At 40.1% G+C, this 14,374-nt stretch overlaps 1 protein-coding gene across 1 annotated transcript in view; it reads right to left on the bottom strand.

The window, feature by feature from the left end:
• The window catches only part of LOC126501615 (uncharacterized), a 269,467-nt gene that overhangs the window by 69,135 nt on the left and 185,958 nt on the right, over positions 1-14,374 (bottom strand). The window contains exons 13-15 of the mRNA XM_050142373.1: positions 11,360-11,578; positions 8,766-9,018; positions 2,898-3,061 (exon numbers count right to left, since the gene is read on the bottom strand). Of these exons, the coding sequence (XP_049998330.1) occupies positions 2,898-3,061; positions 8,766-9,018; positions 11,360-11,578 (636 nt within the window). The remainder of the gene's footprint in view (positions 1-2,897; positions 3,062-8,765; positions 9,019-11,359; positions 11,579-14,374) is intronic.

Here is a 14,374-nt window from a genome sequence, read left to right as displayed (position 1 = left end):
TTATACTTCATGAGTCATCTAGATAATTAAAGCGTTGATGTCAGAGGAAGAATGCAGCTGCAAACATTTTAACTGAAAAGAGACTCACTGAGACAGGAAGAAGTGATATGTAACATTATCTTGTAACTTTTAAAATCACAGACAGAAAAATTGCATGACCTACTCTTTTATTTCCTTAACTTTTTGGAAACTGTGCTCATTTTAAATAATGCAGTGATTATTCATGTGGCTCCTCTTATAAAATCATGCTAGTGGGTGATATTTTACCTTGTTATATGCAAAGAACCCTCATTATCTAGCAAGTGAACAACATTGCTTGGGGCCACATTACAAGGGGGTGCTCAAATGCAAACTGAATGGTTAGGAAAGACTTCTTCCTTTTCCCAGGAAAGAACGTACCGTAAAAAGATGACATACAGCACTTATGACATCTCAACATACAAACCAGCCTTGGGTCAAAACAACCCAATTCTCCCTGAAGAATTAGGCTTTCTACTCGAGCTACGTTAGGGACATAAGGGCCACATCTGAGGATGATCGGTCCACTGGAAGGAAACCTAAGCAGTGACTTTATCCTCAAGCAATGACTATCATACGAGCCCCTCTGTAACATCCTCCAACCCTCCAAGCATCAACAGTTCACCAGTACCTCACCCTCCCTCCACATCATGAACCAACGCCTGTCTTCAAAGTGCAAAGACATCAACAACTGTGCCACACCTCTGTCTTCAGATACTTCAGACATCTGGTTTGCTTGGGTGTTCACAAAAATGCTCTTTCCTGTGCAGCTTTGATTTCTACATAGAAATGGACTCAGACTTCACCCAGATACACAGGATCGTTTTTCTAACTATGTTTCATTTGTGTACAGCATTGTAAGAAAACAGAAAAGTAGGCAAAGATTGACCATTTGTTTTCATTCTGTGTTGAGTGCATCTCCTGCAATGTAATGTACTTCCTTCCTTCCATATACTGAAACTCAAGGCAAATTTATAGTCAGGACTGATTTCTTTATCCTTTGCCCTCATGAGTTCCTGTAGGATATGTTCCCTTGGGAAGAACAAAATATCTCAAAGTTGGTGTTGGAGAGATGATGTAACCACTGCTGCTCTTGCAGAGAGTTCAGTTCCCAGCACCCACAGTGGGCCTCTTACAACGGCCTGTAACTACAACTCTATGGGATCAGACATATTCCTTTGGCGGCACACACACACACACACACACACACACACGGAACAAAGAATATTTTAAAACATATATATTAAATTCAATCTAAAGGGATTTTCAGTTCATCTGTTAGCTCCATTAAGCATTTTATGTTTATTAATAATCTATCGCTTGTATATTACTACAGCCATCCCCCATATGCTTGTTTAAAAAACTGAACTTAAGTGAAACAGCACAAGCCTTCTCATCTTCTTCTTTCAACTCAAATTCTGTTCTGAACCTTGCCTATCTCTTAAGTACACCTCTGCTTTCTCTTCCACAGTCATTTACTTTGGTTAAGGTTTGGACATTCCTTGTTCAGATAATTGCTGTGACTTTATAATGAGTTTTTCTTACTTCTCATCTGACTCCTATTAAATCCAACCCCCTTCCCACAAGTGGAATGGTCTCCTGAAAATGAAAGTCCTTCACTTCCTTCATTTTTCCAGAGAAGAATCCAAACTTTGTAGCGTGGACAAAAAAGAAAAGAAATGAAAAGAAGAAAGAAAGAAAAAGCCTCTAAACACATTATCTGTGACATTCCCAACCTACGCTCATCCAATTCTGGCCATGTTGCAACATTTTGACTCTACAAACACATTTTATAATTCCTCAAAACTGTGTGATCTTTAATTCTTTTTTTTTTTTTTTTGCTTGAAATTATACAGGCTTTTGTTGTTCTTCTGGTCCAATCACATTAAAGTATCAAAGATTACACCAGACTTCCACTGGACCATTACCACTGAATAGAGGATCCACTGATAACTATATAGGGGTTAGCTGATCTGCACAATATCTGATGGAAATACATCAGGGACACTTTGGCTTCTTTATTACATAGTGGAGTGAAGGAATGACTCAATAGCAAAGCAGGGAAAAGTACCTGCAGTTTACACCATGCACAAATGTCCATGCAAAACAGACATTTTTACAACCAAATCTATAAAAATAGAAAATACATAGAGGTAACATCATGACATTGATCTTGGCAATAAATTCATAAATTTGAATTGATGCCAGAAGTCAAATAGACATTTCATATGGCGTTGAAAGAAGCTTTGAAGCAGGTTGTCCAACTGACAAGCATCCTCACAGCATGGGATACAGTCATCAGATAAAACTTTTTCCTAGCATATTTTTCTCCCTTGAATTTATTGACTTTATGTTGTTTTCACACACACACACACACACACACACACACACACACACACACACACTTTGTTTCCTTAATTGACAGCCTAGCAAATCCAGATCATCTGAAAACTCAGGACTAAAGCTGGGTGATTATCTGTCTCTTGGGGATGTTTGAAAAGATGGAAAGAAAACTGGAAGGGGCTAAAGAATTGTCAATGACACTCCAAGGAAATTTCCTAGAATGTCTTTGTAATTCAAAAAATTACTCTTGGCTTCTGTTAGCCCATTATCTGGGAAAACAAGAACAATGATCCACAGCGAAATCAGACCTTTGCTCCCAAAGTCAAATCATGATTTTGTTGTTTTGCATGAAAAAAAAATGGCTATAACCAGGGGAACGTCTGACTAGTCAGAAGGTTCTATTTGCTTCTCCCTCCTTCCTTCCTTTTTTTCTTCCTTCCTTCCTTCCTCCCTCCCTCCCTCCCTCCCTCCCTCCCTTTCTTCCTACATCAACTTTAGGACCAAAGCTAAAGAGCATTGCAGTGGAAGCACCTTACCTTAGACAATACAAGTACAGAATCAAGGAAGAAATGACAAAGTGCAGAGTGTAAAGCACCCCTGTGATGAGGACACCCAGGATGGCTGGGTGCTTGATTCTCACAAGCATCCAGTAGAGTTTAGCTGCATCTGCGATGGGAGTCTCCTCATTATGTGCAAGTCGCTGCGAAAAGGAAGCACAGGTTGAAATAACAACGGAGACATCATTGTGTCAGATTAAAGACATGAAACTCTACAGTATCATAATTTGTTCCTAAATTAAATCTTGTAAGAGCTGAAAATCGCACAAAGGAAAGAGAAAGGAGGCTGGGTTTTGCGTGCTTGGTTTGCCAGTTTTTTTTTTTTCTCATTTTCCCTTCTAAGACTTAAACGTGCATGCACTTGAAGTGAGATTCATGAAGCAAACGGCATGTTTTATTTATGTGTTATTAACTCGTGAATTTAATGAGCACAAGATATAAAGAAATTAAATGTGATGGTGGAGAGATTCTTTTATTTCTGAAACAGATTTGATAGGAATTTAATTTGCGCCATGCATAACAGGGATGGCTTGTTTTAGAAACTTATAAAAAAGTTACCACGCTATTTAATACGAGTTTGAAAACTAAAGTTTACATTAGGTTAATTTAAAATTTGAGATTTTAGATTTGAGAGGCGGAAACACATATTCTGTACAGGGTCATAAAGAAATGCGAAGTAAGGAGGTCTGTAAAGAAAAATCTGTATCGCAAAGCACCTAAGGTGTCATTACGGTACATCATTGACCTCTGAATCGCACAGAGCACGAATGTGCCTTAGCTGAGATTCCCATGATATCCAGTGGAAGTGATGATCCCTCTATAGTCAGGAGCTTTCCTCATGCTGAGGGAGAGAACCATTTCTTTAGGGTTTAAACCGGCAGTTACAGAAGCATGGTGCTAAAAGGTACTTCTTAAAGTAGCTAACCCCAATCACGTGTGTGAGAAGGGAACAAAGGAGTCGGCGGGCTAATTTGTATTTTACCTGCACCAAAATATCTTTTGGTGACTGAGCAATGACTAGAATTCAGAAAGCCCAGCTCACCACGGCAAAGCTTCTGTTTTACATTGCTTGTTAATCGTTCCACCTGGGAAAGGGCGCCCTCACTACTAGCACTGGGAGAGCAGATGGGTGAGAGCCCTTAAAGCCTACCTCCTCTTTTTCCAGTTCTCTGTCTACTTGCTTCATGACAAAGAAATAGATAAAAAATATTCATTGATGAAACAACAATAAAACATGATATACTTTTGAATCCAATAAAAAATAATCTAAACAGTAGATGCTAATCATTATTATACTCTCATCTACTAAATACCTACTAGTGGCCCTTCTGCTCAAATAAGAGAAAAGAATATTAAACAAAGACATTAGCCTCCCGGGCTCCTCTTTTTAAGTGTGTGGGAGCAAGAGTAAGCATGGGCGTATTGCTAAATAGCATAGGCAAGGTTGTGTTGCAGGTCTGCCTCCCAGCTACTCAGGAGACCAAGGCGTGGCAAGTTCAAAGCCTGACCACATTACAAAGCAAACTCAAGGTCCATCTGGGCCACTTCATAAGACTCCATCTCAAGACTAAAAAGGCACGAGGCAACCAGGATGTAGCTCAGCAAGACTTGCTCAAGACACGGCTCAATTCTCAGCACTGCAGAGAAAATAGAAAATTTCCAAAAAGCTTTAGTAACATACAGAGAGGAAATATCACAGTACGTCTACATCATCAGAGATGCCATAGCCTGCTGTCACTTTTACAAAGTACCCATGATAGGCACCTTTAAGGCAGGAAGTCCCATTCTGGCTCACAATTTCAGGTTTTACAGCCACACTCAGCAGGCTGTACTGCTTTGAGGCTTGAGATGAGAGAGTACATCAAGTCAAGCCAATGCCCGAGCAAACTTGCTCCCTCTGGTTCCATCACCTCCTGATGGCCCCTCGGACTGACAAACATGCTTCCAAAATGCGAGCCTATGGACCACTCAAGATCTGAACTGCAGCAGGACAGGCTGGTGTGGTTTTTAATATCACTGTCAAAGACGCCACCTGAGCCAAGACCTGAATGATGTGCAGAAAAAAGCCATGGACCTACAATGGCATCTTTCACGCAACATGTGTGCTATGCTTGCTGTAGGTGCACTTGATTCCTGATATGGACTGAGTTCCTGTCTGAAACAGGAGCTTCTTATGTTGTATGTTGTGCACACAGCATAGTATCATGACCTCGTTACGCCCCTTCTATCACTATTAATTTGTGAAATATGTGAATTGTTTAAGTGTTATTCACACTTAGTCTCTTATTTGTTTCACCTGCCAGTAGTGTGAGATGAAGGAGGCATGTGTTACTACTTTTACATAGTGCTCATGCGTAAACTGAAGGCTGGAGTCCTTAACCAGATTATTTGGTGTTGTATAGAACATAAATGGCAGACTGGGGACAAGAGAACAGCTCCCCATGATGTTAACTCTGTGATTTTTCTCCAGCACTCCATATATATCTAATCTGATCAGGTCTCCAAAAAGTATGTGTTGGGAATACAATCAATCCCCAGTGAAACTGTGTTGGAATGTAGGGTCTACTGGAGGGGGTATTTACATCATGAGGAAAAGTATCAAGACTAGCTGAAAAGTAGTGAAAGCTGAGAAAGACTAGTTGGAGAGTTGATTTGTTTTTCTTTGCAACTGGAAAAAACATAGACCCCAGATTCATCCCCTATCACACACGTCAGCTTCTTTGGGATAAGGCCTTTCTGAGATGGACACACTAAAGCCTGCCTTCCTATATATTTCATCAGGGGCATCAGCGTCAATTCCGTACACTCACTTCATCAGCTGCCTTGTATACAGTGGGCTGGTTGGCTTTTCATTCGTCTAAGGGCCCTGACTAGAATAAGGAAGGCCTTCCCCCAAGGGCTGCAGACAGTCTTTCTGAGAAGGTCCCAGAAGATCGTCAAGGCCAGCTGCTTATACTCCTCAGTTGACTTGCCTTTGGCATTGCAGCAAGCTCAGCATGAGGGCCATACCTGCTGCATAGGTCAATCCGGTTTTGGGGAGGACTCGTGAGATAGCTCAGAACAAGGTCTTCCCCATGATGCAGATGGTGTCTTTACATCTCCTGCCCAACCAGCCTTGACAGTAAGTACAGTCTCTTCCTTGGCTGCTTAGAAACTCATAAGCAAGAAGGTGAACAGGATCCAGCTGGATCTAACTCAGTCCATGCAGCACCGCAATGAGGAGAGCCACCGTGGTGAAAAAAAACAGTGACAAGGTAGAAAGCACCCTGCTGGCCCCAGTGGCTCCCTCCTTCACCATGTCACCCATGTGGCTAACGATCCCAAGCTTTCAGAAAGCAGTCACATGTGGCACGCCTAGCACACGTGATTCTAGTCCACAGCAGCAAGATGGCTGGAACACACTCAGGGGCGAATGTGAAGTTTGGAGCTAATTTTAATAATGCTAAATGATTGACATGGTAATTTTCCACGATTGCTTTTGTCCAGTTCTAAGCCTTATTAGCAGAGGTCATTTAAGTATTCAAAATTCTCATATAAATTATACCAGTGCACTCAAAGCCTCAAGGATCCCAGTTTGGCCAAGAGGAGCCTAGCAACCTAAAGGTTCAACCTAGAAAACAGCAGTAGTTGGGAAGGTTCACTTAACATTGTGTCTAGTATTATATTGCTCAGGCAGTGGTCAGGGAAAAATGGCACCATTAATATCACCTAAGACCATAGGGAATACGGAATCTTGGGCCCTTCTTGATGAGCCATGGTGAACATTAGGTGAGAACCCTGGACACTCACAAATATTCTGAGAAGCAGTACTGTGGCATAGGATAGCCCAGGAGAAGTAGAAAAGGGAGATCAGGCTGTGCTGCCTGCTCTAGCACCCAAGGTGTAGAATGTCCCCAAAAGTTCATCACAGATGATACTTGAGACTTTAGTTTTAATAGTATGTGATTGAGGTAAATCATTCCTTACATAATTAACAGTATAGTCTGTCAATACACTAAGATCTGCTTAGGGTAGTGATAAAGACCAACTCTAGACATACCAAATATGAAACGTCCCTTTTCATGTCCTCATGGTAGGGGGAACATCAATCATATAATGTTATGAATGAGTATTTGATCACATCGAATTAATTTAGAATAGCCACCTGCCTGCCCCCTGCTCCATGTTTTATATTATCGTCAGGTCTAGATATAAAAAGTTTAATTTAGATTTCCCCTTTTTTCACTTTGAAATTGCTTATAATTCTATGGCATTCAGATTAAAGTGTGTTCTGGTTTGAATTCTCACATTTTGAGCCACCATCTTCAATTGTGCTTTGATAATCTAACATAAACCTTTGGAAAAGTTGAGTGAAACTTTGATAAAGATGCTAAATTTTATCTTTGATTGGAATCATAGCTAATGGACAGAAAAATGAAGGGTGTACCATTGATAGCTCTGTATGCTGGGCTTTTGTCTTCCAGGTGATGCTAGTGTCCTGGGTCCTCCAGTATGCTCTTCAGAGCCTCTTGTATGGCTATGACTTCAGGTTCTTAAACTGTGGTCCCTGGCTAACAGAGTCTGCATCAAGTAGAAATTTAGTAGAAGCACAAGTCATGCCCCTCCCCATATCCTTGATGAAGAAACTGTGTCCATACCTTTTTTTTTTTTTTTTACCAAGACTTGGAATAGGTTTTGATACAAAATAAAAACTAAAAATTACCTTTTTCAGACACTGGCGATGTAATTCAGAGTGGGGTGCTTGCTTACAATGCACATAGCTTTGGGTTTGACGCCAGTGCTTGAAAAGCAGAAGTCAAGAAATTGCATACTTTACAAGCTCTAAGCAGCCAGAGATATAGATATGTCAAACAAATTCACAAGAATAACCGTATCAACTTTGTATATGGATTATAGTCATATCCATCAGCAAATTAAATAATTTGTTGAGATTGAATAATTATAATTAGCACCCACTTAATTTCACAAAGCAATGTATGGACTCACAACTTCAAGGAGAGATTTTGATACAATGGGAGAATTACCAGTCTCAGAATTCAGATACTACTTGTAACTAGTAGAATTCTATGTAACTGTTTTGTCTGACTGGAAAAATGGAGATGCTGTTTACTCTACAACTCAGTTCATACTGAAAAATGGAGATGCTATTTACTCCACAGCTCAGTTCATACATCCATATATAACAAAGAAACTGCACAACGATGATCAGAAGCACAGTCATTGCCTTGCCCTGGAATCCTGTCCTCCCATGAAGCATCACGCACTGTTGCACATCCCTAACAATCATTCAGGATGCTAAGACTGTGTTTTTAAGGTGCAATGTGCTTGTCACTTCGAAATCATCACAAATGTTGGAAGAAATGCCTGAGGGGTGACTTTTGAAAAGTTATCACTTCAAAATATTACAGCGGCTCTTATCTCTTGCCTTTCTATTTGTTACATAAGTCTGTCCCGGCAGAAAGCAGGTAGGCAGCCAGTCACGCTGAATGAACTGCTGTAAAAGTTCTTTTCTGGGAAGTTTGTCTATGAAAATCTTTCATTTTGAAAAAGTTTTTATTTTTATGTAAAAAATAGAAATTTTGGAATAATTTTTAAAATGTGACCGTTTTCTTTTTATTTTCTAGGCCATTCCTTCCTTATTTTTAAAGTTTGCAATAGTTAAAAATCACACTTGAATCAATTTTATGAGACCGTCCTTGATTTGTTTTATGAGGAAAAGCTTAATAACTTCATTTCGGGATGAATACTGAATGACATCATTATTGAAACCTCCCATGTCAGCTGAGTTGTGCACTGGGCTGAACTCTGTGCCGGGGATTCATATCTTGGTTATTTTACTTGACTTACCCCTAGGAAAGCATCCACTATAAACACCGCCAATGGGTCTAGAACCGTCCATAGTCCCATCGTGATGATAAGCTTTGACAAGGCATCCGGGCGGGAGGAGAACAGGAGCTGACAGCCCCATCTGATCAGAAGCAAGGGGAATGTTATTGTGTTCAGAGCTAATGGCCCCAGCGCAATCACAGCCAGCTCTTCGCCAACGTGAAGTGAAGAAGTCGGGTAGCAGAGTTCAACAGTGTAGGAATAAAACTGGAATCTGTTGGGGGGGGGGGGGGAAGCACAGGCACCAAGCAAGAATTAGGCAAAGACCAGTGTGCAAAGCAATCAGTGGATCCCTGTGCTTTGCTTTCTTTATTAAAAATACAAAATACTTCACCCAAAATGGCACCTGAAATTGAGTGTTAGAAGCCTTCCACCTTTCTTGACCACCAGGATAGTTCACAACCAAAGATATGAAAGGTATCTTGTCCTTTATTTTTACATAAAAAACAAAGGCAGCTAGCAGACCAAGCATGCCATTTGAGCCACTCAGTAGAGCCATGTGTAAATCAGAAACTTCTTTGTAGTACACAGGATATATTCATGGCCAATTTTAAACACAAAATACACTAATGAACTTTCAATGAGTCAACATCTTGTAAAAATGAGAAATAGACGTAAATCTAATGATTCTTCAGAATTTGGCTGAAGGTTGTGGATTTTGCTTATGGCTTTTCTGGCGTGACTCCAACTTCCAACATCAAAAGTGCAATCATCACTAACAACTGAAATTTCATAGCAAAGGGCTAACGGCACAAGCCGAAGCCCAGTGGGTTAAATCCAGTTCAAGCCAGTAACAGGCGCTGCCTGCAGTGTAGCTTTGACATCATCTTTCCCTACAACGTACAAAAATCTCTCTCCAATTAGGCTGGTGTAAAACTGTGAATCAAAAGTCTTCCAGTGGAGAGAAGTCTTCATTTTATCCATTCCTTGATGACTTCTTCAGAGGAGATTCGTTTTTGTGTCCTTATGGATATGAAATAGAACAATGTAGGTTTCTTAGTATAGGCCCTGCCACAGTGAGGGTAAGCACTCATTGTCGGTGTTGTCATAGCTGAGATGTGGCCTGGAGCAAGAGTGTGAGTCAGGACTGTGGATCTAGACAATAAGCCCCCCCCAAATGTTATAGTAGTAGTCCAAGTCCTCTGTTTACAAAATGGACCAACAGGAGCTGTCACAATAATTTTTGCTGTCTTGTTGGATTAACAACTAATAAAGGTAAGGCTTTCTCTTCTGATGGAGAGTAAAAGTGTGACTAATAAAGTCTATCAGCTCAGGCTAGAACATTTGTATTTTCTGCTTTGGAAGCTAAGAAAATATATACATACATGATAGATATATATGATGATAGATAGATAGATAAATAGATAGATAGATACATGATAGATAAATAGATAGATAGGTAGATAGATAGATAGATAGATAGATAGATAGATAGATACATGATAGATAGATACATGATAGATAGATAAATAGATAGGTAGGTAGATAGATAGATACATGATAGATAGATACATAATACATACATGATAGATAGATGCATGATAGATACATACATACATACATACTAGATAGATAGATAGATAGATAGATAGATAGATGATAGATAGATAGATAGATAGATAGATAGATAGATAGATAGATAGACAGACACATGATAGATACATACATACATACATGATAGATAGATAGATAGATAGATAGATAGATAGATAGATAGATAGATAGATAGATAGATGGGAGAGACAGACAAACAGAAAATATGCATGCAAGAATGCCTTCATGAAAATGTAGTTATTTGACACATACAAATTTTCATATCTACAACATATTCACAACTTTGTCACTTTATTTCATAAGAGAATCAAAAACTCTGTGTGTGTATATATACACATATGCATTTCTTTTCAGAAGGTCTTAAAATTCTTCATAATCATCTTAATGGAAACTCTACACATGTGTCTGTGTCTATCTGTACACATTGGAGAAAATGAATTTTCCTTGTGTTGTTATCTATCTGTCTATCTAGAGTGCCTACACAACCATGTTTACAGGCAGACAACCTTTAAAACATTATTTTTCCCCTGCAGGATAATGGCCCAGAAAGCTGCCTGGGCTTGAGTTTGGTAATTGTTTGAATTCAATCATTTTGTAGAAGAAGCAAGCTTTTCTTTCTTGAGTATGGTAATAAATCAGACTAACATTACTTCTGAAATACCTTCAGCCTTTGTCATGCTTATAAGATCAAAATAGAACAGAAACACCATTGCCAAATTCCTTCTTGAGTCCTGCTCAGATATCAGGACATATTTGAATGTGCTGAATTTCAAATAAATATTGATGCTCAAGTTAAGTGTTTGTATATGCAGAGCCAATCACAGCCCGAGACTGTAACTGTAATAAAAGCCCCTGATCTCAGGTAAAGACTTCTTTTGTCTCTTCAAATCAGGGCTCCATTTGAGGTCTTCCAATAAGTGAGCAGGGAAAGAATTTTGTACTCTGATTGGCCCTAGCAAGATGAAAATGCATCTCCTTGACTTGCAGGGGAAAGCACTTACTTTGTAACTGGAGTTGAAAGGGCCCAGAGGAAAAGCCACTGGCCCAGGTAATGCAGGTAGAGCCTCAGGAACCAGAGAGAAGCCATCAGCAGCAGGAGGTACCAGAATCCCTGGCTCTGCCATTGACCTAATTCAAGTTCTGAAAACAGGGACACCCATGTAAAGTGGAGGTGTTTGGCTACCTCCCCAGATCCACAGCCATCTACAACAGGAGAGCAGCTGCAAACAAAGAAACCACAAGTCAACGCTGGACCTACCATATGGCCTGAAGGGAAGTGCTCCAGTGCTGAACAGAACTGAGTGAAATTAGTCCTAAACATTTGGAAGTCAAGCACATTTATTCTCCTTTTTGTTGAAATGGATGATTGAAGACAACATGGGTAAATATGAGTTAGGCTAATGTAAATGAAAGCCATGAGACACAAATCCATCCTCCTTACAAGGCCTATTAAAAGCAACAAGAACAATAAAACAACAGAAAGTCCCGAGCATTGGTATTAGAATTCTTGAGTACTACCTTGGGAAACAGTATGGTGTATATAACACCAATATAAAAAAAATGTAGCTATCATATGGCCCACCTATGCAAATCATAATCCATATCCAGAGGAATTGAAAGCAGAGCAGGGAAGTGATAACCACACCCCCGCTCATGGCAGCAGCATCTTCAGCCGCTGAAACATGGAAGCAACAGAAATGCCCACTGAGGAGTGGTTGAAGGGTACATATCTGATAATACGCAATAAAGTATTGTCTAGCATAAAATAAATGAAGGAATTCTGACACATGCTACAATGTGAATGAGCCTTGAGGACAGTTAGCGTGAAATAATCCAGTCACAAAAGGACAACACCTCGGGATTCTGATACCTGACCTTTCTGTTGCAGCTAAAGTCAGGGGAAGCAAATGTTCAATGGTGCCTGGAAGGACAATCCTTTCCTGTTGTGGAATGAGTCATGGTTTAGGCTTTGTAAGATGAAAAATTTCTAAGATCAGATGTCCAGCAATGTAAATGCACCCGTCACTGAGCTACATGCTTATGGCATAAAACATGAGAAGGAATTATTAGAATTAGTAAATTTAATTTTCCTGGAAAACATTGTACATCTAAAGTATATCCCTTCTTATGTCACCTGCTCACAATAACATATGTTCTTCATAGCATGTCAGCGTGTTTATTGGAGCCAGTGTAATGGCACAGTGGGTAAAGGAGTCTGTTAGCAAGCCTGACATCCTGAGTTTGGTAGAAGAATCAACTCCCAAAAGTTGTCCTTTGATCACTACTGTCCATGCGTGTGTGTGCATTCCTGCGCCTATACACACACACATACACATACACACACACACACACACACACACACACACACATACACACACACACACCACCTCCAACAACAACAACAACAAATGAAATGTAATAAAATATTGGTTTATCTGTTATTAAAAATGAATTCTTTGAAACTGAAGCAAGTTACTCATCCCAACCAGAATTCAAAATAAAGGACTTATTGTTTACCAGAAAAGTGTAGGAGCCATGGATACATTCAAAAGACTTTACTGAATAAAGCTCACGGCTGTCTGAAGACTGTCAAGTACAATGACAAGCATGCCATGGGAAGTGTAGGGAAGCCATGGAAACTTAAGTCTGACAACGGAGTATCAACCCAGGGAGGGGCATAGCTATGGCTGTTTTGGTCTTCATAGGCTAATAGGGCACTAAAGCCGAAACTGACAGTTCCCTGAGTGTTTTGCCATGGAGGAGTGAACCATCACCCACTTTTGTACTGAGCATGTGTTTCAATCACCCTAGAGAATAACAGCGAAATAAGAAGAGCATGTGTGCATGCACACACATACATAGAACATGAAAGGAGAGTTTAGATCGGAGGTGGGTGCAGTGACTCATCACACACTCCCTCCACGTGTGTGCATGTGTGCATGTGCACACACATATGTGGAACATGAATGGAGAGTTTAAGATCGGAGGTGGGTGCAGTGACTCATCACACACTCCCTCCAGGTGTGTGCACAGCTCTGTACTCCAGCCCTGTGCGGTGTGTTAAGGGTGAAAGGCAAGGACAGGCTTACCTCTTTCCTTACAACTTCAACCATGTGGATGAGGGTAGCCAGGAACTTTGGGTCTGCACACCACACGTTATGCCTGGCTAACTTCAGAACACTTGAAACCAAATAGTATTTTGAAATTCCAAGTAATGGCTTATGATTTAAATGCCATAAATGGTATATATTTTGTATGCATTGCTCAGAGGGTTTGACAAATCTCAGCCCCTATACTCCCGCCCTACAAGTTAAACGTTTCTATATTGCTATTTAAAAAAAAGTCTTGGATCTTTTGCAGTCAAAGTCCCTGCAACCCATACAAACACGTGCGCGCGCGCACACACACACACACACACACACACACACCCTGCAAGGAGCCTTGGTGACAGACAGAGATATTGTCAGGGTTGAGGTCTCCTTTGAGAGAACTCCAGACTAGCCCTTGCATCATGTGAAAGAAACCCAAACTTTCCTACACCACTTAACTAAATATCCTACACATGATCCATTAATTTGATCCGTTACTTCCTCCATCACTGTTCCCCCTCTGCAGAGAAAGAAGAAATCAGACACAGACTCCACATTGTATTGTTGTCAGGGAGCTAGAAAGCCTCAACATGTGCAAAATGGAAAAGACAGAAGCTTATTTGATGAGTGGAAATTTCCATTGTTCTTTTCACATCCATTTGTATAAGTGACTGAGCAGTTTGAGTCCCTATGCAGAGAAACTGCCCCAGAGCCACATTCCCAGTTAGTTTCATGGATTAAGTATTGCCACTCACACCTAGAAACAAATTTTTGCTTGTCATACATTTGATTTGGAAAAAAAAAACCACCAAGGTTAAATTAGATGTATTCACATGTCATTCAAAATACTCAATCAGTTGTTATGAATTAATTCAAATCTATATTAGTCTTTATTCATTCAATGATGGCAACCATGCATGTAGAGTC

The sequence above is a fragment of the Alexandromys fortis genome, unplaced genomic scaffold (genome assembly GCF_014885135.2).
Source record: "Alexandromys fortis isolate MF-2015 unplaced genomic scaffold, M_Fortis_MF-2015_v1.1 scaffold_5, whole genome shotgun sequence".
Taxonomy (NCBI): Eukaryota; Metazoa; Chordata; class Mammalia; order Rodentia; family Cricetidae; genus Alexandromys; species Alexandromys fortis.
Note: the sequence above shows the minus strand (reverse complement) of the source record. Positions and strands in the feature narration are given on the sequence as shown.